We start from the raw sequence: 25,572 nt of genomic DNA on the forward strand, positions 1-25,572 counted from the left end.
AATAGAGGGAAAGTGAATATGTAGTTCACAGAACAATACAATATATGATAAAAACAATAGCTGGCAAAAAATCTAAACTCATTGCATCAACGGACAATACCATAACATTGCTAAACATCTACACTCCACAGCATCATCTTTGTTTTCATAAAGATTTACACAAATTTTTCCATTGAGGTAAAAAAATGTTCTGTTAATGGTAATTGATATCCTTCCACCCCACCCAAGAAACTCAGTCTTACGATAAATTATTTGTACACAAAGCAGACGCGTCTATTCTAGGTACCTAGCTGGTAACCAAAGGCCCTGTAGAGCGCCTGTGGTCTTCATGGCTTACAACTCTACTTTTAATATTGGTGGTCCTTTTCGTCTCCTTTGTATTTCTAATATGACAGTAGGTGCAGTATGCATCCAGCTTCTGACTTACAGATAGAAGAGTCTTAGTGCCACATGGGTGGTAGGACCCTTGTCTCCTACACAGCAATAAAGTTAGGACCTGTTCTGGCTTTTTTACAGCTGGAACTATTAATCAAAAGCCAGAGGTGGCATTAGACACTGCATCCAGTCTATTGTGTACATAATACCACAGTGGTTTTAGGTAGCGCAGGATGGAAGATGTTCAGACCAGTGAACGGGACTAAAAGGACCATGCAGCCTTTACAGACCCTTGTCATGACAAATGTGCCATTTTGGTGGCCTAGAGGCCAAACGTGTAGGTTTGGATGTGGAGATTCCTGAATGCCAACAAAGATCAACATTTACACTATATATAATTTTTTTTTTTTTTTTTTACCTTTATCTTTGCAGGGAAAAATTGTTTGACATCCTATCTTCATGGTGGACTAAATCATGGTGTCTCTTGGCAATTTAGACATTGTGGCACCTAGTGCAGCCACAGGAGGAAGGGGTTATGTGGTTTTACCTTTAAAGAAGACCATTTACCATTAACAAAACCATGTGCTATATATACTATTGTTACTCCTTTGTGATAAACTTTGATAGATGCTTTAAGCCAAAGCTGATATCTAGTTGCTAATGGTTACAGCTTTGTCCTAATAACCCATAAATGTCTTTGTACACTGCAGCCATGTGGGACCCACTCAGCTTTCAGTATAGAATGAGCTGACATTACATAAAATCCCAGTCTTTAGAAGTAATCTGAAAGGCCAATTCAGAGTGGAAACAATTCCAAGTCTATTTATAACAGCTCACAAATTCAGCATTTCTTTTGGGAAGAATATTTATATCACCCCCCAACAAAACCTCCTTTCATGCAGCCTCAGAGCGTGTTAAAAATCCCTACAAGTCTCTCTGACGTGGGATTGTAACAAAGGTCTATTCAATAGGCTCTGTCTATTAATATTTCCAGTCATTTACCGTACAATACATGTATGACTAACAGCTCGCAAAACACTTTACAATCTCAGCAAGAAATATTACCTTGGTGCAAGTCATTACCACCAACATATACACCAAAGCCTTTTCCAGTAAAATCATTGATCTTAGACACAACAAAGAAAGTCTATAGTGTTGTAAAAGGTGAGAAGGATAGAGACCCCATCCCCCATTTTGCAAGATTATGGGGCACTTTAGCAATTGTAGCCCTTGATGACAATTTGCCAGAAACAGGATCACTAAAAGGCATAATGCTCACCTATGACCTGGGGACACAAAGGAAATCTCAGAAAAATAAATTGCCAGGTTAGTTAGTATTCTAATTTCTATTGGACATTCAGATATACAACAGGACTCTAAGGGTATAGCGATCAGACCGGTCTGAAAACCTTCTTCTCACCCATACCAGGGGTGTTATCGGAACACTTTCTACTCTCCCTAATGCATTCACTTTTATAGCCTCCTGTTGAGACATTTAAGTATGGCAAAACCTTTCATTGACAGAGCTTTCTTACCCTCTCCTGCCTCCCCACATTCTGATTAATCACTTAGCTACCCCATCATAGTGATATGTGAAAAGAAAGTAGTGATAGGCAAAAGGAGCGGGCAAGCTTCAACACTACCTTACCAGTTTGGAATTTTAAAACCATGATGAATATTTGAAATCTAAGGCTGCACAGTATATAGTATTGACAACAAACTGTTGGGGATGTCAGGGGGAGTGTATGGGTGGGAAAGTGTCCTAAGTATATATAAAAAAAAAAAAAAAAAATTTCTGTAGAATATAGTTAAGGTTATAATGAGAGTAAAGGTTTTGGAATGCAGTTGTCGATCGCCTGGTCCTCTAGATGTTGCTAATGCTAACATATATACTATTATTATTATTATTATTATTATTAATAAACAGGCTTGCTATAGCACCAACAGATCCCACAGGGCTGTACATTAAATAAGGGTTGCAAATGACAATCTAAGAGGTGGGGGAAGTATCACACAGTAGGAGGGGAGATATGGAATAGTTGGAAGTAGTGAGGGTTCATTTACAATAAATACAGCTCATACTGATCTCTAACTATACTAGAGATCACCCAGCTTTCTTTTCTCACTTTATGTGCGTTTATCACACGCTATACTTTAAACCTTTTATAAATCTGTATGGCTGTACAGCACTGAACATGATTCTGTCCAACAAACTCCGACACCAATATGGTTAGGCACCAAACCTTTAGGACATAACTGGCAGAGATGCTGGAAGCCCACATAAACACAGAACTAATTACTACTTTCCCAGAGAGGATTCCATTCCAAGACTCTAAATTGTAAGGCAGGTATGCAAATTTAGTAGTCACCCTGCATGGATATCTTACAATTACAAAGATTTTTTTTCACAACTAATTCCTAACCTAGCTTGTATTTCAACAACATCACCCGATATGCCATTCTTGCAAAACCACATAGATGTACTGAATTAATTGATTGTAACCATGTGGGTGTTATTTAACATTCTCCCAAGTCTGTAAACTGGTGTAACAGATAGTCATTTCACTGGAACTAGATTCAGCTTCCGGAAGCTGGAGGCTAGTTGTGCCCACACATGACCTTTTCCTGTTTATTAATATTAACGTTTTGGTGGCTGCCAGTGGAGGCCAAGCCAAGACTTCCCAGCAAATGATGTGCTGGTTTGTTCATCTCAGAAGAAAACTGATGGATTATTAAATGACTCAGAAAACAATCCAAGGCTTGTCTGCATCTCCTTTAAGAAACAATCACATGTTCTGTGACATAACCACTACCCAGAAAGGAAATATTTCTATGCCTATGGTTACCAGCTGTTAATCATTTCTGGTAAAATGATGAAATATATTAAAATAGAGCAAAGATCAGAATACCCTAAATCTTCACTAGGGGAACAGAAAACTTTATCAGGGACTTTTCTTTTAGCAGACACTTGCTCATTCCAGCTACTGTAGAAACACATCATCGTCTGGCTAATACACAATCATAAAGGTTCCTTACCTTAAGATGTGGATAGAAAGAAGTATCAAGCTGGATGTAAGAAATAAGGCATTCATCTTCCAAATTCTGTACTCATGAACATTTTCAATTGGCTACAGATTCCATCCTAATAAAGCGCTCCCTTTGTCAACATGGATAGATGCAGGGTATTTTCCGGAATGACCATTCAATAATTAGCTGCACATTTATATAACATTTTTAGCAGATCTGATCAAAAATAGTCTAAATAGAAAGGAAAAAAAAATGCACAATCTTTTAAGTATATTGTGATACCCTTAAAAACATAAACTTTAACATTTTCAACAAACCTCAACATTTAACTCTACCTTTTATAGAAGATGTAATTCAAGGTGGTTGTGTTACAGTAAGGCTTGATAGGGGTGCTTCTACTGATATCACCTCCAGGGTTGGCAGAGCTCCATATGCCGGCAAGGTGTTCAATGGCATGTTAACCTCCCTAGAGGTAACCCCAAGTGTGACTCGGGGGGAGTCAGTCCTAAGAAATAAATTGGCAGTAATGCTGTCCAAGCTGTCAGTTGTATCCTACATTTGATACTAGCCCCTCAATTGCCCACCAAAAGGAGGAGGCTATCTGACAATTCCATCAGAAGTATTCATGGGTTTATGTCATAGAATAGTTTGTATAACAATCTGTGGAGGTGAAGGGAAACTTTTATGAAGTCTAACTGGGGTATATTACTATTTATGCAACAGTTTGTACAAACGCCAGCCAGCATACTATCTGCATGGGGTTTTGTATGTTCTCCTTGTATTGTGTGGGTTTCCCCTGGGCACTCTGGTTTCCTCCCATATCTCAAAAACAAACAGTTAATGACTTCCCCCTAAAATTGGTCCTTGACTGTGTAAATGACAAAGCACTATGGTAGGAACTTTATATTGCGAGTCCCTGTGAGCTGCATAATTTGTTGGTGCTATATAAATACAAGATGATAATAATAATAATAAAAATAATAAGTACAGATATAACAAATGTATAAAACATAAGCAGGAAAATGCTTGCACTGCTTGTTCTCACTTATAGTCTCCGTTTCATAAAGCAAAACAGTAAACAACACAGTAGTGACATTACCAAATCTCACTCCAAATCTTGCAAGAATATTACATACTAAACAATTGTAAATTCCCCCACCTACTAGATTGTAAGCTCTTCGGTGCAGGGTCCTCTCCCCCTGTATCACTGTCTGTATTAGTCTGTCATTTGCAACCCCTATTTAATTTACAGTGCTGCGTAATATGTTGGCGCTATATAAATCCTGTTTAATAATATTAATAATAATACTAAATTAGGGATGTGGCAGTGTATATATATTGATGTAAATGTGTGGGGCGCTTAATGCCTTATGGTTGTTCTTGCAAGAATAGCAGTGAGAGATAGCAGTGCCCTGAACGATCTCACACTGCATATATACAGCTATGAGTGCAAATGCTTTACAAACCACAATAAATGTCTTACTTTAGCATGAATACATTTTATTGAAACCAATGCTTTTCAGTTATTGACATGAGATACAAATCATTTTAGAGAATGGGCTATGAATTAAAAGCAAACAGACAGAACTGGAATTGTATCAGTTCAGACAGAATATGATTGACATAAACAGATAGTTGTTACAGATTAGAGGAGAAAAATTGCTAACATAGAAAAAACCAATACACATCCGTTTGCAGCATGTTTGCATGTTTATAAAATGTTTGCTTAGTTTCCAGAACATGTCTTTTGCCACCTACAGCCTGTAAGAACCTTTAGTTTAAAGCAGACCTTCCACTTGCTTTAAGAATACTGAAATCTGAACTTCCCCCATTAATAAATCACGTACATTTTTTTACTACTTATCTCTTATTTGCTGATGATGTTTCTTTCATATTTCTTGTCTAGGAAAGAATAATGTAGATGTTGTCCCACAGACTCATGTGGTAGCTGGAACCAGATGCGCAGTAGTTAACAGGCAAAAAAAATATCTCCTTGAGTAGAGTTCTAGGTTTGGGATTTGAAGGCCATTGTACTGAATATTTTCTGACATTCACATGAAGTGAAAAGGGTTTGCAAGCTTAAAACAACTCTAGTAATGTAGAAATTAAACATGATTAGGTAATACCAAGTCTTACCTAAAACTCCTATAACAAATAAAGGAAGTGAAGCGTAAATTTAACTTGTCAGCAGCTTAAAATGAAAACCATAAATTTTGGAATGAACTGACCTTTAACTGACAAAGGTTTTTCTGATAAAATACTTTTGTCCAATAAAAAATAACATGGATATACAAAGATGAAGGTATTCCGGTACTAATAGAGTGCTGTGCATTGAAATCTAATCTAATAAAATTGTATAGACCTAGACCTAAAAATTGTAAGTTTCCTAGGTAATGTTTTTGTTTTCCTTGTTGAATTCAAAGGTAGAATAATACCCGGAAATTAAAAACAGGCCTTTAGAAAACTGCTAACCTAAAGCATACCTAAAATCAGAATTTTCATTGTACAGGTAGACAACCCTTTTATTTACCCTCCCTAGCGGTCTGAATAATAAGTATTTTTAAATGTCAAAGTAGTACATTTAAAAATACTTATTATTTTAAAATACCTGCCTGGTCCCGCCCACCAGCCGGAAGATGCCGGCATTGCCAGGGGAAGCAGATGCGGGGCATTGCTGGAAGACGCTGCGGGCATAGCTGGAGGACGGCACCTGGGGACCAGGTAAGACTTAGAAACAACCTTGCAATTCCACCCCGAGTGTGGCTCTGGGTTACTGCTTTTGGTACTGAAAATTAACCCCGAGCCACACTCGGGAATACCGTTAGGGAGGTTAAAGTAAAAATTCTGTTTTTTTGTGTTTCTTTTAAGTGCAGCACTGCCCCCTAATTCTTGATTGCCTAGGCCGATCAAGAATGAATGGGAGTGCAGAGCCTCCCAGGGTACCAACGTCACACATCCTGGAGTCTCTTGGCTGCTCCTTCTGCGGATGCCCGAGCATCTCGGGTATGTCCAGAAGGAGCCCTTTCATCAAAATGGAAAAAATTACTGATCTCAGGCATGCGAGAAAAGCACTCAGGCTTTTGGAGAAAGCACTGCTCTGGGCACCCTTTTGTGCTTTCCATATCCTCTGCAATAAATGTATTTCAGCCATTCTTTTCAAAATGATCCTCATCACAATGATAAGATATAAGGTAATACTCAGGTACTGGTCCATCGTATCAGATTATGCATACAGAGTACATATACATATGTATACAGAGTACATTTCAGTACTGTAAATTATGTGTGATAAGTATTAGGACAATGCTGTCTAGGCCCTGGAAGATTTGATAGTGTTTAAATTTATATGCAAGAGGCAAATCAACATCCAGTAGCAGAGGCTTTGGCCCCAGATTTAGGTTTTAGTGCTTCAACAAGGGGAGTGACCCAACATAATCCATTTTGCAGATGAAATATATTCTGCCAATAAAGACTGATTGGTCTTTTTTTTTCCTCTCCGTCATCAATAAAATACAAATAATTAGGCACCAGTAGACATTATTCTTGATTACCCTTATAATGAATTCCTGCCTAGGGCTGTATAAATAGTAACACACTCATTGCTCTCTCCTCCTTTTACAGCTGGGCTCGTGTACTGAGGAGGTAAAGCGATGTATGCCCGTCAAATGTCACTGGAAAAAATATTCATTAATCCTTTAAACAACTCTAGGACAAACGTGTTGTACACACAGGTCTGTTTAGTTCTATGGAGAGGGGAGTGGGAGGCACCACACTGTGTCCTCCACTATAGGAAATGACAGCGGTTGTCCCTGGTTGTTTGCTTACTTTAAAGAATAACTTTTTTAAAACACATGTATTTTGATATCATCTGTAAATATTGAACGCCTGTCTGCATTTGCATGGTAACTGCAAAAAAAGTGAGAACAAGAAAGCCTTCCACTCCTCATACCTTTTTAAATGTAAAGTTGTCATTGGCAGGGGTAATACATGATTAAGGCTATGCTGCAGTCAAAGCCTCTGAAAAGCATAAAAATATTGAAGCATGCATCTCCCTAACCAATGTAGAACACACGGGTATCAGGAATCATGTTAAGTGTGCATTTTCCTTTTTACTCAAATGGATGCATTAAATCACAAAGAATAAGGAATTAGGAATAAGAATTAGGAATAAGGCAGTACTTGGGTAAATATATGCAGGGGTTGTCTCATTATGGCAGCTGTGATCTCCACAGATGACAAGAGTGCAGTGCACACATTGCAATTACTGAAGCCTTTGAATGAAACAGGTATGATGAATGAATACCTTCCTTAAGCTCAGTATATACCAGAAAATTAATTGTGGAGAATTATACTTGCAAAGTTGCTTGACAGTCTCCAATACACGAAGTGCTAATATGGTATAAAGTTAAAAATTAAGTTAAAAATACATGATAAATACTCCTATTTTCAGTGTAATAAAAGACCTTCATACTTATGTCCCTAATACACTCTGGGATCTTCTGTGTGTCGTTCTTGATAAAGACAAGTATATTGTCAGATGCATCATTCCCAGGTCCAAGATACTACAATCATAGAGCTCTTCTTTAAATTTGGCTTTGTTCCTCTAGTTGTTTCCATGTAACATTTATTCAATATAATAATATCTAATGGACCATTCACATATATGTAAATTGTAAACGTTTGATACTATGTGTGTTCCTGTAGCTGCACTGTACCACGCATTCCATGCGTCGTGTGATGCTGTGCCATTACTTCCTAATAGGACTCCAATGCACCTTCACAGAGCATTGCGCTGGACTGCTGTTGAGCAGATTAAGAAATATGTTGGGAGGCCATTTAAATGGTAACACACATGTACCAAAGATCATATGCATGAATGGGCCTAATCTTTGGTTGTACAATTACCTCACACAAATCTAATTCAATACAGGCAATTTTCATATTAGTCTACATTGCCTGCATTATGAACACAATACAATAATGGAGGTAATGTACAAAGAATCGTACAGTTAGAATAATTTGCTTACAAATGCTAACGTAGTAATAAACACATTAACAATTAAATTGTAAATTTCCTACAACCGGTTACAAAATCGTCAGATATATAGCATGAAAAAGTACTGATGAACTCTGCCCCGTAAAATCTTAGTTCTTACACATAAAATATCTTTGTAGGAAATTTTGTTTAGTGGTAGTCAGAGGGTTAAATAGGAGTTTATGATCATATTATTACTATACTTTGAGATGTGTTTCTGTAAGTTATATGTTTAGTAACACATATTTCTCTTTATATCACACAATTTTAATATTTCTATTTCAGTCTGTAGATATTTTTATAGCTGCTCTTAGATCATTGTAGTTTACAGGTATATATTTACAGGAAAACATCAAAGGCAATCTTTCATCTTCAGAGAGAGATGGTATCTGGAAATTAATATCAGGCTCACAACGAATGAAATGATTTTTTCTACAGCAATAAAAAGCAGACCAGGGTAAGATCATTATATAAGATTCAATAGAGAGACAAAGCACATACTGTATTTATTAGCAGCCAGAAAAAAAAGGAAGATGGAATCAATCCATTTATATCACTTCGTCATCACTCATGTCCCAGATCTGAAAAGAGATCAATAAATGAGAATTAGTTTTTTTACAGACAGAATTTTCATATACAAAACAAAGAAAACAATGTTTTTCCTATTCCATCCCTATGCACACTTTTGGGAAGTGCCAAATTTATCTCTTAACTATGAACACCCTTCTTCCATGGCACCTATGCTCCTGCAGAATCCATGATATGTGGCACTGAATTCTATCATATTTATGAGCATGCATACAAAAGATCCTATTTACTCCTATAGAGAGGATATGTGTAGCAACACTACATAGCCTTTCTATAGGAATGAATGGAAAGTATCTGTACATTTGCAGAAGTAAAGAAATAAGGAAGGAAACAAATATGGAGTTGAATAAACAATTATGTTTTTATACAATTCTGATTCATACATAATTGTAATAGACAAACATCTTAATAAATCCCCAATTTGCAGAAGTAAGACATCTGCTTGAAAGTTTGCATGAGCATCTGACAGGTCCATGGACTATTAGACTAGTTTTTATTCCCATTATAAAGCTGTAATGATCTAGTCAGCAAAATGTTGTGGTACTAGGTGTGTCACCTTCCAGTTTCCTAGACAAACAGCTATGACTGAACATACATTAGTAAGATAAGTTAGAAAAGGATCTTATCTTTGAGACTTTCCTGCCTCAATGGTGAGCCAAGAGGAAGACAACACCTACAGTAGCGGAATGATATAGAATGATATTACATAGTGAGACGTAAATTACACAAAACACAGACAGATAACCGACTCGTGGAAGCAAAGCACAGTGCCTGAGAACTGGAAGGTTGGGTTGGCCACAGCCAGCAGACTGTAATAAAGCAGAACCATAGTTCCTCTTTGGAAATCAGGGATCATGCAGGTCTTTATTGCAGGAAGGGACATGTGATTACCTTTTTGTGGTTAAAAATGTCAACCTGTCTGTTCGCTCTTTTCTTAAAAAAAAAAACAAAAAACCTTTGAGCTGCACATACGCAGCTGAGCGTACAATACAGGATGTGCAGAGTATACCAGCAGCCTTGGGGATGTATTAATATTATTACTACACAGTATTTATATAGCGCTGACATAATACACAGCACTGTACAAAGTCATGTCACTAGCTGTCCCTCAAAGGAGCTCACAATCTAATGTCCCTACCATAGTCTTTAATACAGTCTAAGGTCAATTTTGTGGGGAAGCCAATTAACCTAACTGCATGTTTTTGGATTGTGGGAGGAAACACAGAGAGAACCTGCAAACTCCATGCAGATAGAGTCCTGGCAGAGATTCAAACCTAGGACCCAGCGCTGCAAGGGCCAGAGTGCTAACCACTGAGCCACCAGCTGCCGGAATGGGAGTTGCATCACCCTGGCGTGAAGATACAGACACAGAAGAGAAGCAGATGGTGACACCTGTGATGGTGCAAGGACAGGTAAATGTATTGAAAAAATTGTGATCAGGCAGGTAAAGTTATTTCAATGCAGAAGGGACGTCATCAGTCCATTTTTTTTTATTTTTAGCCACAAGGTACACTCTAGTACATAAATACAAAAACTACCACCGAAAATGTACCTTTTGCCTAGAATTTGTCCAGAATGGGAGCTCCGACTCTTACTGTTGGAGAACAGGATGTACAGCATCGCTGTACTGTTCACCACACTAAACTGGTTTACATATGCACAACAACAGGCACATTATAAAATTGAAAGAGCCTATTCAGATGGCGTATTACATTGCATTAATACGTGTTGCTATAGGGCAGCACATTTATTTAAATAAACTGCCCACGCACAGTTTAATGGACATACGCCCCCTTTTTTGTACTGCACCACCATGTACAGCTGGCTCACATCATGCACATTGTGGTAAGCTAAAACACGTGTGTGTTGCGGTGCACACTTTTCTGTCTGTTACAGCAACACGATTTGAGAATGGGTCCTAAAGATTACTTACTACCAGAACTGCAGATTTATAGCTAGAGCATGAGAGATAGCATTTGAACATTGCAGAGTTTTGTTGATAAAAATTAAGAAATATTTTTGAAAAGAAAAAAAAAAAACAAATCATTCAATCATTATGCTGTTTAATGGCAGTAACATCTGTATCCTAAAGGTTTATTCCCCCTTATTATTTCTTAATATTTCATTTTTAAGAAGGGCTAGATAATCCTACAGGTATAAAAGAATCTCCAAGGAAAAAAATATAGAGCCTGCTCTAAAATAGAATGTATTCCACTACCTAGCAAAAACCCCTGCCGGATCTCTTTCCGGGTCCGCTCGTAAAGTAAGAACTTTAGCGTCATTCTATTCATGTTGCTGTTTTTAAAATTGATTTCGGCATCCGGCAGCAGTCAACAATGGCAAGAACAATACACCTACAACTTCTGTTTGCTTTCCTAATTATTAAAAGGGAAGGCTAGATTGTCCTGTAACGGAGTCCATGAGACTTTGCCAAAGAAAACACAAGAAAATGTCAAGTCGGCTATTGGCTCAGAAGCTAGATAAACACCTATTGTTTTGCTGATGGCAAACCCAGATACATGAAAAGGTGAATGAAACTCCCATTTAGTCAGATTAGGCTGGGAATTCAAACATTGCTCCTATATGACAGAGGGGTGATTTGAGGGACGAGCGAAATAACATTGTAAAAATACATTTCTGCCCGACTGTCTGTTCTCGGTTTTCTTTAATACAATACAAACATACTGTACAAAGAACATTTGATGACTTCCATCAATGACAGGAGGTGCATCAGACACAAATGAAACAGCCGGCCGAAATAAAGTGTGTTACTAAACAAAAATTGTATGCAGCACATCTGTGCACTACAAGTACAAAAAAAAGACAGTGAATCCTGTTAGAAACTCATTGAGCTGTGCATTATGCCTGTCGCACGGATATCGTTGTTTTGAAATCTTTCTATCCCCCCCCCCCTGTGGACTACAGAACTTGTCATAAAAAGGAAATAAGGATGAGTTGTTCTGGAGTTAATTAAAAAGAGACCTTGGCGGGCTGACAACACTACTTGAGATTTTAGTAAAACAGAAACACTGAGCCTGATTTACTAAAGCTCTCCAAGGCTGCAAAACTAGAATGGATTTCTTCAAAGTCATTTGCTATGCTATGCAAATGTTTTGAATCCTGGGTGATCCATTTCAGGTTTTCTGGATCACCCAACTACACTGATGAAAGTGTATTCTCTCCAGTCTTGGAGAACTTTAATAAATGGGGGGCCACTGTGTCATCAGCTCAATCAAGAAAATTAGAATAACATGGGATTTAAAACAAATCAACATGTATTTTCTGCAGTTGCAGTGTTTTTATAAGGATAAAACATGGGGTTTTCTGCATGTATTATAGAAACGTATATAATTTGAGACAACCTAGTATTGTTAATACCCAATAAATCAATGACACACTATAACCTATGTTGTTTTGTTTTATGAGGAGGAGGGGTCCTTAGGGTGTCCATGTATGTCACTGCTTGCAAGACATGGACATTTCCTATTTGCTATCCAGCTGGGGGTCATCTCAAGATCCAGAGCCAGTGGTTGATGGCAGACTGCGGGGAACTGGCTGACATATCTGCAGGAATAGAGGTCCCTTGCACCCCGAAACTTCACTGTAAAAGGACCTAGAAAGCAGATTTAGGAGTATATGTTGCTTCAAAATGTATTTTAGAAAATGTGCAGGACGAATTATAGTGTGGTGGGATGGGATATCTGCCCCTCCTTCTGCACAGCTGCCCCGCAGAGCAATGTATCATTAAATACATTAACAGCCAGCAAAAAAAGGCAATTTTATTTAAAGTTTTCACAGTTGCTGTCTAGGGATTGCTACAGAGCTATGAAGCAAGATGGGGAGCAATAATGAGCTTACAATAGTACATATGCACTAGTACTGCTAGATAAAATAGCATATGGAAGGGCAAGGGTCACTTGAAGTGTTAAGGGTTTGTTTTAGGGGTTAGGGTAAGGGTTACGGTGCAGGTGGGAAGGCGAAATGAGTTACAGTCTCATGTTACAGAATGGTTGAGTTCAGGTGGGGGAACGTTATTAGAAAAGTATAGCTTATTCTCAGTAAACACATATATACGCCGTGTTGTAGTTTGTATGTTGTACCTGTGTTTGTGTGGGTTGTCTTTGGATACTGTAGTTTCCTTTGCATCTCAAAAACATGCCATTATGTAAATTTACTTCCCCCAAAACTGTCCTTAGATTGTGGTAATGACATATGACTATGGTAGGGACATTACATTGTGAGCCCCTCTGAGGGACAGCTAGTGACATGACTATGGACTTTGTAAAGGGCTGCGTAATATATATATATATATATATATATATATATATATATATATATTTTTTTTTTTTTTTTAATATATTAGTGCTAATAAAGTCAACCAATGATTTCCAAAACTCTGGTGTAGGGGCATCAGCTTTTTCCAAAGCAGCACAATAGCTTTCTAAACATAAAACAGGAGATACCCTAGTAGGATTTCAAAGGCATCTGGGTGTAAAGCCGCATATACACGTGCAATAATAGTCGTTGGAAAGGATCTTTCACAATCCTTTCCAAGGACTATTATTGAACGATGCTTAACGAGTGTTGTACATACAACACTGTTCTGCTCCATGCAGAGGGGAGGGGGAGAGCGACGGAGCGGCACCCCGATGCACGGTCTCCCCTTCTTCTTGCATTACGATCATTTGCCATTCAACGTCCGTGGATCCTCCAGGATGGTCGATTGGACGATGAACGACGCGCGCTGTACACATTTCAGATTCTGGCCCTTAGCCGATTATCGAGCGAGAACCATTGGAAGTGTGTACGTAGCTTTAGTATACAAAAAGATGATCCGATATAAACTGAACATATGAGATCAGTATCAAAGAGAGAGGTTTACTCAGTCTCAGAACTCCTACCTAACTTCTCCAACACAAACAGAAAAACAGAAAATATTAATAGTGCAGCACAGAGACGTAAACTGCTTAAGTTCAGCAAGAAGAATGGGAACAACAAGAAGAGCCCATAGTTCACTGCAGAGTATATTTGCATACACAGTACCATTTACATACTGCCTCAATTTCGTTCCATTTCTTGTTGCTGACGCAGTTAATATACATATTACAGATATGATACATGGACATATAAATTCTCCCGGTGGGATTGATGTAACCATAAATGCCCATATCATGACCTTCATCCCGAGTGTGGATTAAGGTTGCTTAGTTCTACACTGATTTAGGTCAACTTTTGGAAGCAGTCATTGAAAATCACTGAAAAATAAAATTTGTTGTTTTTGTCAGCTTCCAAGTAGAAATTAAATATCTTTTTTTTTGGATAACAAAAACTGAATAATCACAACACTATAAGAATGAGTTGCTACAGTAAACCAATGAATTGTGGACAGCTAGCCGATCGAACTATTACACTGACAAGAAAAAATACATTAAATAGCCATGAGTATGTTGCTGATTTTATTAACAAATATATTAGGGTAAAGCAATCATTAAGGCATTCAAGCTAAGCCTTTAATACAACTGTTACCGTGTTTCGGGTAACAGGGTCTTATAATAATTTTACCGGGTAACAGGCTCGTACATGCCCACATATGTTAACACACATACCGCAATGTGGGGGCACTATATTATGTGGGGAATGCATTGTTCCCATCTGTGTCACCACACAATAGAAAGCACCATTTGCCCCCCTAACTTTTACAATATTTCCCCAAAAATCATTGGTGTCAGTGGGGTCAGCATTTGGTAAAAAAAAAAAAAAAAAAAAGTACTCACAACTACCGAAACTATACTGTGATCCCGCGCTGTGCGTCCCACCGCTTCTGTCCTCTTCTTTTGGTATCCCTCCGCCGCCAGGTACCATGTGACCGCACTCTCCGATGTCTGCTGCAACAGCTGCTCTGTTGCACAAAGAAGTTGCCGATAGGGCTTATTTTCGAGATAGGGCTTACATTTCCCCCTTGCAAGATTAGCATGCTAGGGGTTTTTTTCAGGGTAGGTCTAATTTTTGGGGAAACACGGTATTATCTTCAAAACTAAAATGAGCAAAGTCTATTTTATATATTTTCATTAGGTTTGACACTTTATTACTCAAGTGGCCTAATTTAATAAGCTAGGTGTGTTATTATAACTTTATTCCCTATTTTATCTTATAATAACTTTCTCTGTAAACATTTATCCATCCTGTGTATTTACACAGTGTCATTTACATACTGCCCCCACTTCGCTTTCTTTTTTCTGCTGCGGACTTAATTGTATATATTATAGGTATATGTAGACATAAACTCTCCCAGAGGGATTTATATGCTATGTGTAACCAGAGAAGGAGACTAGGTAAGTATTATCACACAGTTGGGGGTTGGAGGGGATAATGACTCCATTAACTAATTCCACACTTTACATGTGAATACAAAGAAGCCATCATGAATGCTCCCTGGTAAATAGAGCAGAGATGTTGCCCTGTGTTCCCAGGGAGAAATGTGACATTAATGCAATATTTCACATGCTGATGTGAAATGTCTGCCTCTAGAGCCAGCACGTAGGGTAATTTGAGTAGTGTCACAATTATGGAAATAATGTCAGCACACAATTACTTTCTAGACAAAGCTGATCTTTATCTATTATTCTTGCACAGAAGCCTCTTTTCAAAGTCCAGAGCTTTGGATTACAGTGCTCACCAGCTACATTAGTCAAATAAACGTTATTTACCAAAGATATGATCTGAAGACTGAAGTTTATGCTGTGCAAACATCCGGGTCTGGGGCAGACCGGAGTATTCTAGCCCTGGAAAGGGGCCACAAGTGTGTGGAGGTCAAATTCTACAAAGAAAGCCTGGTTGTATATGCTACAGGATGACATTTACTATACTAAAAAATCAATCTTACATTTTCCTGTATTTTTTGGATACAGATGTGTATGTAATTGGTATAAATGTTTTAAAAACCCTGTATATAATTTGTAGATCACTATGCACATGGTAGCACAAGATATTAATTTTTTGATATTGATTTGGAGCAACCAAACATTTAATAATAGCAAATTTTGGAGGTTTCCTGCTTGTAAAAACACAATCTGTTATCTAAGCCCTATGTTGGTATTCATTTATATAAAGCTGACTGGTGGAAGGGAGCACAGAAACGATGCATGTGTTTTAGCAACAATGGGCTTCCGATTGATAATACAAAAAGCTGTGCCAACACATACTGTGCAGTGAACACCCTTCTCACCTTTGGAAACCAGTGCAGAACAATATTTGCAGTGGCCATTAAAGAGGGAGTGCAGGTAGAATGTAAATGACTAATTGAGTAAGGTTACCTTCGTAGTGTTAATAAATATTACCTATACACTGAGTGTGTGCCTATCCTTAAAGTTAAATGTAAGGTTGCGTACACATGTTCAAATTTTGTCATTGAAAAGGATCTTCCATTCCATTCTATTTCCATTCCAACGACAAAAGACTGAAAGATGCATGAACGACCCGCAGTTCTGCTCTAAGGAGAGGGGAGGCAGGAGAATGACGGAGCGTCACCCCGATGCGCTCTCTCCCTTTATTATTAATATTATTAGCCAGTATTTAAAATACCCACAGGAAACCCACGCAAACATGGGGAGAACCTGCAAAACTCCATGCAGATTGTGCCCTGGCCCGGATACGAACCTGTGACCTAGTGCTGTAAAGGCCAGGGTGCTAACCATTGAGACAACCTTGTTCCCCTTCACTTGTAATACAATTGCTCGTGAATCGGCTAGTACGAATCTATGAACGACGTTGGCAAGGCACTGCACACGCACCAGATTCCCACCAGATACTATCTCTGAGGCGATTATTGAACAAGAATCATCTGTACGTTGCCTTAGTCTAACCATTTTGTTCCACACTGAACGGCACCTTTTACACAAGAAGCATTACATGCTGCACCAGGTATCATGAGCTTCTCTTGTTTCCTGCATGATGGACCACAACCATCAACAAGCCCTCTCCCACTGATTGCTATTTTCACCTCCCCTATATTTCTTTCCTTTCTTTCTGTCACCCAGTCTAGTATTACGTATTGGCTTTATCTAGAGTGGTCTGCATGCAGAAATGCCAACTCCTCCAGCCTAAAAATTGTATACTATTTGATGGAAACCCAAATTCAATTTCTTCATAATTATTTCTCTGCTGCAGCTCAGGAGAAATGTAGATTATTCAATTAAATTAAAGATGCCATATATTATTCCACCGCATTATGAACATTTTGGCAAGGTTTAAAATTTACAAAATTCAAAATTCTGATCGACATTGTTAAACCCATGACGGTAGCCAGCACAGTGGTTGGCATTCTGGCCTTTGAAGTGCTGGGTCCCAGGTTCAAATCGTTGCCAGGTCACAATCTGTATGGAATTTCCAGGTTCTCCCCGTGTTTGTGTGGGTTACCTCAGGGTACTCTGGTTTCTTGCCACATTCCAAAAACATGCAGTTAGGTTAATTGGCTTCCCCCTAAAAATTGACCTTAGACTGTATTAAAAGACGTGTGACTGAGGTAGGGACATTAGATTGTGAGTACCCTTGACGGACAGGTAGTGTCCTGACTATGGACTTTGTATAGCACTGCGTAATATGATGCTTTATAAATGCTGTATAATAATAATATTAATGATAATATTTGCCACCCGTCCTAATGTAGCAAAGGAAAGCTTGCAGCTGTGGCAGTGGTGAAAGAGCAAAAGCTGCTTTCCAGCTTTAGGGGTGGTGACATAGGAGCAGAGAGTTCCTTTTTCATCACCCTGCTTCTTAAAAGATCCCTGTTCTACCTCAGAACTTTGAAATATAATTAGCAGAGGGTTATTATTATTATTTATTATTGGTATGACATCACAAGCTAATAGATTTGTGATGTAAACAAAGTTTAATGAATAATGAACATTGCACAAGGAGGAGAAAGATTGAGCCATATCCAGAGTTCAGCTTTGATAATTTTCTGGCAGCCACAGCTAAACTTAGAACGTTACACAAAAGTCCCAGGAATTTATTGAATGTAAGGAGCCTTGCTTTGTTAACTGGCTGCAGCAGTATGCAACTGTGACATCAGCAGGACAAAGCCAATCAAAATACATTTTCGAACTGGATTTCTGATCAGCTGATTAATGGCAGTCCAGTTTCCTTTAGACGTGCTAATGACTGACTGCTTGTAACAAACGGCTTGCTATGCAGATATTTCTGCTCACTAGATTTGTTTACTTCTCTGGGCCTACATGAGGGTAGACAGTAGATTTGAAATGCCAGCAGAGGTATAAATGTATATTTGGAGGAGTGCAGAATGGCACAAACAAAAATATTTAAAAACCTGGAAGTTTTATAATAACATGATGCAGAAATATATTGTATTTTCAGTTGCAATTTAAATAGCAGAACTAAACCTGCATTACTCACCTGCCCCCATTGCCTCACCAGGCATCAACATCTCCCCCTTTCATTTTTCCTCTTCCTGTAGAGCAGGGGTGTCAAATTCTGGCCCTCAAAGGTCCTTTTTTTTTTGGCCCCCAAAGAATTTCAAAAATAAACTACATCTGGCCTGCCCGCCCGCCCACTTCACAGCATCATTTTCAATACATAGAAATTATTCCTGTACAACCATCATGTGACACAAGCCTAGGCAATGATCACATGGTGCATGAGTACCAGGGGAATGGTGTTTGTTTCAATCCATTAGAGACTGCATAGTGTAATATTCATTTACAGACAAACTTGTGATGTGAGAAGATGAACAACATACAGCCTGCACAGATAGATAGAAATTAGTCTCTTCAATCCTAAAGTGTGTGTAGAGTGGTTTGTTTTTGTTAGTTATGAATGAAAAAGTAAACTTCCTCAATTTTCAAAAAATATTTCAGGTTTGGCCCCTGACTTGGTCTATGTTTTTAATTTCGGCCCTCTGTGTATTTGAGTTTGACACCCCCTGGTTTAGAGGATGTTTGCCCCGCCCATTTTGATTGGCTGGTTCGGGATGATGAAACTCCCACACAGACGTGCGGGAATTATTTAGTTTCCAGCACACACAAGGAAAGCCAAGTATCCTGGCAAACAAAGCTAACGCTGCGCATGTCCAGCTCATCTTTTAGCTTGACACCAAAGCAATCAGGCAGGTAAGGAGGGATTTATATAATCAATAATGACCTGCCTGATAGAGTTCCACTCTAAATTGAGTACAAAGGCGTACATCCAAGAGGATGCAGGGGATCAGGGGATGCAAAAAAGGTGTAACTAAAAAAAATTAAATAAAAAAGTAAAGTAAAAAAATTTTTCAATTATTTGTGTACTAAGTACTTTGGCAAACCAAAGGTTAGAGGTTAGAACTGCAGCCAATACAATGTAAAATGCATGGCAAACACTTCATGAACATGGGGTAAATGATGATAATTAAAGGGGCCACAACCATCACATGCATACAGCTCAGCCCTTTAGAACACATGCTCTCTAAACACAAGTTACTCAAACATATTTTCTGTTAAAGTAAATTGCATTAAAGAACAAATACAGACTGACAAGATGAGATGAGAGACCTGAGATTATAAAAAACACAAATAATGTTGAAGTGGAGGTTGTCAGACACAAACACTGATCTACTTTCTGATAACGCCAATCCTCTGACTCCATTCAGCTTAATTCACTTCCTCCTTCATGAAAAATAAACTCCAAAGCTTTCTACTGAAACCCGTATATTCACAGACGGTCTTATATTATCAGCTACTGTTTTTAAAGCCACCAAAAACTCTTTTTTTAGGGAATGTAATAGGATCATTCCTAAAGTAGAACTTAGAAGCATTTGTATGTAAATAAAAACCATTATAAGCCATTTCATGTGAAGACATTTACAAGGTTTAGATCAGGAAAGGAATCAACTGAATTTAACGGAACAACTTCACAGACCGCTTAGAAACTACTCCTCTACTGGTTGTGTAAAACAATTTCAATATAGTATTTTGCTTTTCATTAGTACTGGGGTACAGGTGCATTTTTTGGCAAGTTAAAAAAAATGGATGCCGTGTCTGGCCAAGATCGGTGTAATTGGCACACAGCACCCTCCAGGTGTGTGCATGGCTTACTTTGGTGAGGTTTAAATTTCTCCTAGCAATCCGAGTTCCTCAGATATATGCTGCTTGTTCGATTCAGTACAGAGCCTCAACATTTTCAAAGAGACATTACAACTAGATAAAAATTATGTTTGTTAATAGAGAACATTTTCAAGTAACGGACTGGATTTAAAGTAATTTATCCAAATAAATTGACCCTAACATGCATTGTCACATCATAATACCACAATACAATAAAACATTGCGTTATAACGTAACATGATCTAAATAGCAAATAATGTAAATGTCCCTGTGATAACACATTTATCAACCAGCAACTACATGTGATGTCCATGGAAAGTGGATCCCTATTCATTAGTGGTCAGTACTTTTGTTGAAACAGGCGCTCCCCTGGACATACTGACTTCTGTACTCTCTGCACCACGGTCATGAGATACCAACTGGGATCATCTGGAAGTATCCAATTAAATCTGAAGCCAGAAAGGTTTTTCTCATTTACTGAAAGCACCCCAATATCATTTGGAGACCGATATTTTTAAGACCTGTTACAGGCCTTAGAGAGCCCCAAGCAACATCACCGGCTGCACAGCTGGTATGCCCATCATATTTTATATACTCTATAAAATTTGAAGAATCCCATTAGGTGGTAATAATTTCTGCTGAACAAGTAAAAAGATGCAATAAATCTTCGAAAATGTCTAATTTTTTTAATCAGTCTGACAGACTCTGCATGCAAAATACAGATATATATGTATAAATGTTAATTTTACATCAAATTTATAGGGTAAAATTAACCAATCATGAAACTCTATGCCTGTATAAGAACTTACTGATAGCATAATATTTGAAATATCTGATAGCAAACTACAGTCAAATGTTACTAAGGTAATTTTTATTACATCCTCTTTTACAATATCACATACCGGTGGATTGTCTTTCATTATTATATGCATTACGTCAGAGTGCAAATTGGCATGGCTCAAAAAAAAATAGGTTTAATTTAACAGTGCACTGGGCCATTGTGCAGCAGATAATTGCCGTGCGATTTTTAAACGTGCAAAAATTGGATTCTTTTCAATGACAAATGACTGCACGATGCATGAACGAGTGCTGTACATACAGTACCATTCTGCTCAATGGAGAGAAGAGGGGGAGAACAACGGAGCGGCACCCCGCTGTGCTCTCTCCCCTTCACTTTCATTAAGATTGTTCATCGCCCATTGTCCGTGGATCGCCATGACGGTTGTTCGGACGATGAGCACTGTACACGCGCAAGATTCCCGTATCATCCCTGAGCCGATTATTAGATGAGAACTATTGCACAAGTGTACATAGCCTTACTCAAGAGGACTGATAACCCCCTGGTCTCTTCATGTAGACAGATTGCTGGCACCACTTCCTCTTAGTGGGCAGGTGGAGTCCCACGGTTACCTACAAGGTTGCTGCCATGACAGGCTATTGGAGGCCAATGTACAGATAAGCATTAAAGGGCTACACAAATCACTGAGTTGTCAGTAATAGCACCAAAACTCAAAGTGGGGAAAAAAAGACTAAATATTCAACCAGTCTGGTTTGTCGCAAACCTGGCACACACTTACACAATACATTACTGGCATTGGCTCAAAACCCATTTTTTCCAAACTTGCCTACCTGTCTTCTTCCTCTGTCTTTTGAAACCACCACTACTTCCCACCACTACATATCTCCCATCCTATTGTGTGTGAAATTCCCCCACCTACTAGACTGTAAGCTCTTCGGGGCAGGGTTCTCTCCTCCTGTATCACTGTCTGTATTAGTCTGTCATTTGCAATCCCTAATTAATGTACAGTGCTGCATAATATGTTGGCGCTATATAAATCCTGTTTATTAATATTAATAATAATAATAATAATAATAAGCTGGAGTTGCAGAGGTTTTAGTCTGGGTCTGATGGATACTTTTCTTTAGTAGCTCTCGTGACCTCAATTCTGCATACACAGTAACCTTACATCACATTGTTCAGCTTTGGGGAATGCATGCAAAACAGACAGACACAATGATCGTATTCCAGGCCACAGTAGTAATGTTATTCCCATTTAATCCTCCCTCTAGTAAACCATTATAGAGTGTAGTAGACTTTTCAGTACAAGTATAAAACACAACAGCTTCGAACCATCATTTGTATGTGGGATAAGAAGTGACAGATTTGAACTACAACAGCTGCCAACCATGTATATGCCTTTTTCAATTTGCAATGGATCAGCTTTAACACCCGCTCCCAAGTTAATGGGTCTGTGGTGTATATATTCATTAAAGTTGTGAAGCTCCCCCAAATCCCTAATAAATCTTTTCTTTACGCCTTTACTCCTCCAGAATGGTAGGACACACTTAGAGCAGAGCTGGATGTCTTGTATGCAGCTCTCTCCCTCCTCCTTCTACCCCTTCAGATCACAGGGATACAACGTGTTCACTCAGCAGAATCCTGTACAGCCTCTCTATCCATTAAATGTTGGCTCAGATGTGCTTCTTTCTGCCTAATGGACTTAGAAAATGGACGCTGGGGTATGGATTGCAAAAGCCGCTTAATACTCCTTTTCCTTGCAGAAGCATTACCAAAAATGGCAGTTTTTTAGTGTGTTATCAAATGTATTAGCGCATAATTATTATTAAAGTAGTACAATATGTCTTAAGAACCTGTACAGTCCCATGTCAATTGTACAAAGTTAAAATTAAACATTTTTTTCTTTTTTTATATGTTTTTTTGTTTTAAGTTTATTTTTTATTGTTTTTTGTTGTGTAAGTTCCAACATTTGTCTTGAAATCATCACTATTTTATTCTTTGTACAGTAGGGCTGGGAACCAATCAGCTACTACAGTAATGTACTGACTGTGAAAATTGGATATATCAAAATGAGCATGGGGATGATACATCAAGTTTTTTTTGCTTTTTATTGCCCAGTGTACAGGCCGGGTTGTGGTCCCTATTAAATGGTGCTTCTGGAGTAGGGGGTTAAAGAACTGGTTGTGCTAAGTGTTACTGAAGAGCAATTCCTGCTTCCCACAGTGGTTTATTTTAAAGACCGACTTTCTATGTATATATTGTATCTAAACATTACCTCCATTTCTACAATACAGGGCTTCATGTCTGAACAACTAGAAACAAGCACCGTCCTGTGTGTAGTGTGCATGCCCAACCGTATGAAGTATGTATGAGATTTTTAGGGTGCAGGATATCTCTATATCCAGTGGATATTTATATTTAAATTGAGCAGGGGGTATCTCTGGCTAGCGACTCATGGTTTTCATTCAAGACCACATCTGCTTGTAAATTTTTCAATATATATTAAGTCCCCTTTTAAAATCGTGCATATTTTGAATAGCATGTGGAAGGGTTACAACCTTTGATTTTACTGCTATCAAGGACTTCATCAGGCAGAGTTCCCTCACATTGGGTTTGATTTGCTAGGACTGTAGCAGAATGTAATAGGAGAACCTAGGTGATCCAGCAAAGTTGATCTGGTCCAGGTTTGAAAACATTTGCCAACTAATAGCAAATGATCTTTAAGAAATTAATTCCAGGCTTGCTGGATCAATTAGGTTCTCCCATGACAGAACCTCTCTCCAAACTTTAACAAATTTTTGCTCCACTGACAATTGTTATACCCTCTAGGAATGAGGGACTCTGCAAAAGATACTTAGATGGCAATAAAATGCTGAGAGAGGTTGTAGAATTCCCCCATTTAAAAAAAAAATGCATGTGTTACTGTTGGACACTTATCTCATCACTTTATCTCTGTTGAAACCACAATCAGCAGAAAAGAAGTGAGCAGAAAGGATATAAAGTTATAAAGGATAACAAAAAATAAAACAAGAAAACTCTTCCCTTCCCACAAGATTTAATACTGGAATTGAAAAACTTAAATTACAATTGAAATTGTTTCAAAATAAAGTGTAACATGCAACTTTGTTGTGTTTTGGTTTCCAACAGTAATAGGTGTTTTATGCCTAGATTCCATCGTAAACCGTTTGCTACCATTAATGCTGTGTAGCCACTGTTTTTCCTCTAGTTAAATACATGAACTCTGTTCTGTGTGTATCTCCACTCAGTAATTTTCCAGGCTCTCCTTACTGTATGATGAATTCAACTTTGTTAGTTTTCTCGGTCACCAAAAATAGACGCTCTTTATACTGTATTTATTCAGGCAAATAAACAAGAGTATGTAAATGTTGGTTATGTTTAAGGAAGAACCCCAGGCAGGTAAAAAAAATTTCCATTTAGTCTATAATGTAAATTCACTCAACAACTGAAAACATTATTTGTATATTTAAAAAAACAAACAAACTCTTATTTAGCTGAAGAAGCTTCATTGACAAATGATGACAGATTAGTAGAGGTAACAGGTTCATCATTACAGAACAAATCCAGTCTAATGTAACTAACTACCGGCGGTTAATCCTAACCCCTACATAATTTTTTATCATCCTCTGAACATCAACAGAAGTTTCAAATTAAACTGACAGTGGGTAATATATTGCAGAATTCAGGGATTCTATTGGGAAGAAGAGTTTACATTACCTACAGAAGTAAAAGGAATGTTTCACACACTCTTCGGGGCAGGGTCCTCTCCTCCTGTATCACTGTCTGTATTAGTCTGTCATTTGCAATCCCTATTTAATGTACAGCGCTGCGTAATATGTTGGCGCTATATAAATCCTGTTTAATAATAATAAAATTAATAATGATGGTCTGTGTGATTGGACTTATTGGTCCCGAACTATCCTTTTCTGATCTAGGAGAAAAGTTACTGGTGGTACTGATGGGAGAAACATTTGCTGATGCAGATTTTCTAAGATATAATTACAAATAAGTATAGTGTAGCACCTAATCCATGATGATGGAGGCAAAAAGATTTTCTGAATAACTATAAAGGTGGTTATGTGATCAAGTGGAGGGATAGACAGGCTTTTATAGGCCTATAAAGGTGAGATCATGTGGACACCAAGAATTGTTAAGCAAGAGAAGATTCTACTTTCAGCACAAAGTAAACTACAATGCAACTGACATTTTTAAATAATTTATAAAAGGGCCTGATGTTAGTGGTGCTTAAACTATAACTATAGTAACTATACTAAGGGTTATTCAAATTATTTCCTGGACTTTTTACAAGTGCTGTTTGCACTCATTTTTTGTGTATTTAGCTGTCAATTCAAGTCAAATTGTCAGCATTTTCAAGCCATTAATACTCACCTTTCCATCCCTTCCTTCCTTTATCACAGTTGGTAATAAGCTGTGTTGGCTAGAGACAGCAGTGAAATCATTGGATGTGTGGGGGGAAGGAGCAGCAAGTAACATGATTGTAAGGAGAGTATAGGTGGGCCAGGGGCAGGACCTTTTTCAAAGACAGTGACACGTATTTTCTATATTTAATACTTTCTGACCTGGGCACAAATTAGACATCATCTTGCCACATACTTTTATGACTTTGAAACTTTCAA

General features: G+C 38.1%; 1 protein-coding gene across 1 annotated transcript in view; it reads right to left on the bottom strand.

Moving 5' to 3' along the window:
- Positions 1-4,885: 4,885 nt before the first annotated feature.
- Positions 4,886-25,572, bottom strand: part of ATG7 (autophagy related 7) — a gene marked incomplete in the record, with an annotated part of 195,049 nt that continues 174,362 nt past the window's right edge. The window contains 1 exon segment of the mRNA XM_072421005.1: positions 4,886-9,018. Coding sequence (XP_072277106.1) covers positions 8,986-9,018 — 33 coding nt within the window.

The sequence above is a fragment of the Pyxicephalus adspersus genome, chromosome 8 (genome assembly GCF_032062135.1).
Source record: "Pyxicephalus adspersus chromosome 8, UCB_Pads_2.0, whole genome shotgun sequence".
NCBI lineage: Eukaryota > Metazoa > Chordata > Amphibia > Anura > Pyxicephalidae > Pyxicephalus > Pyxicephalus adspersus.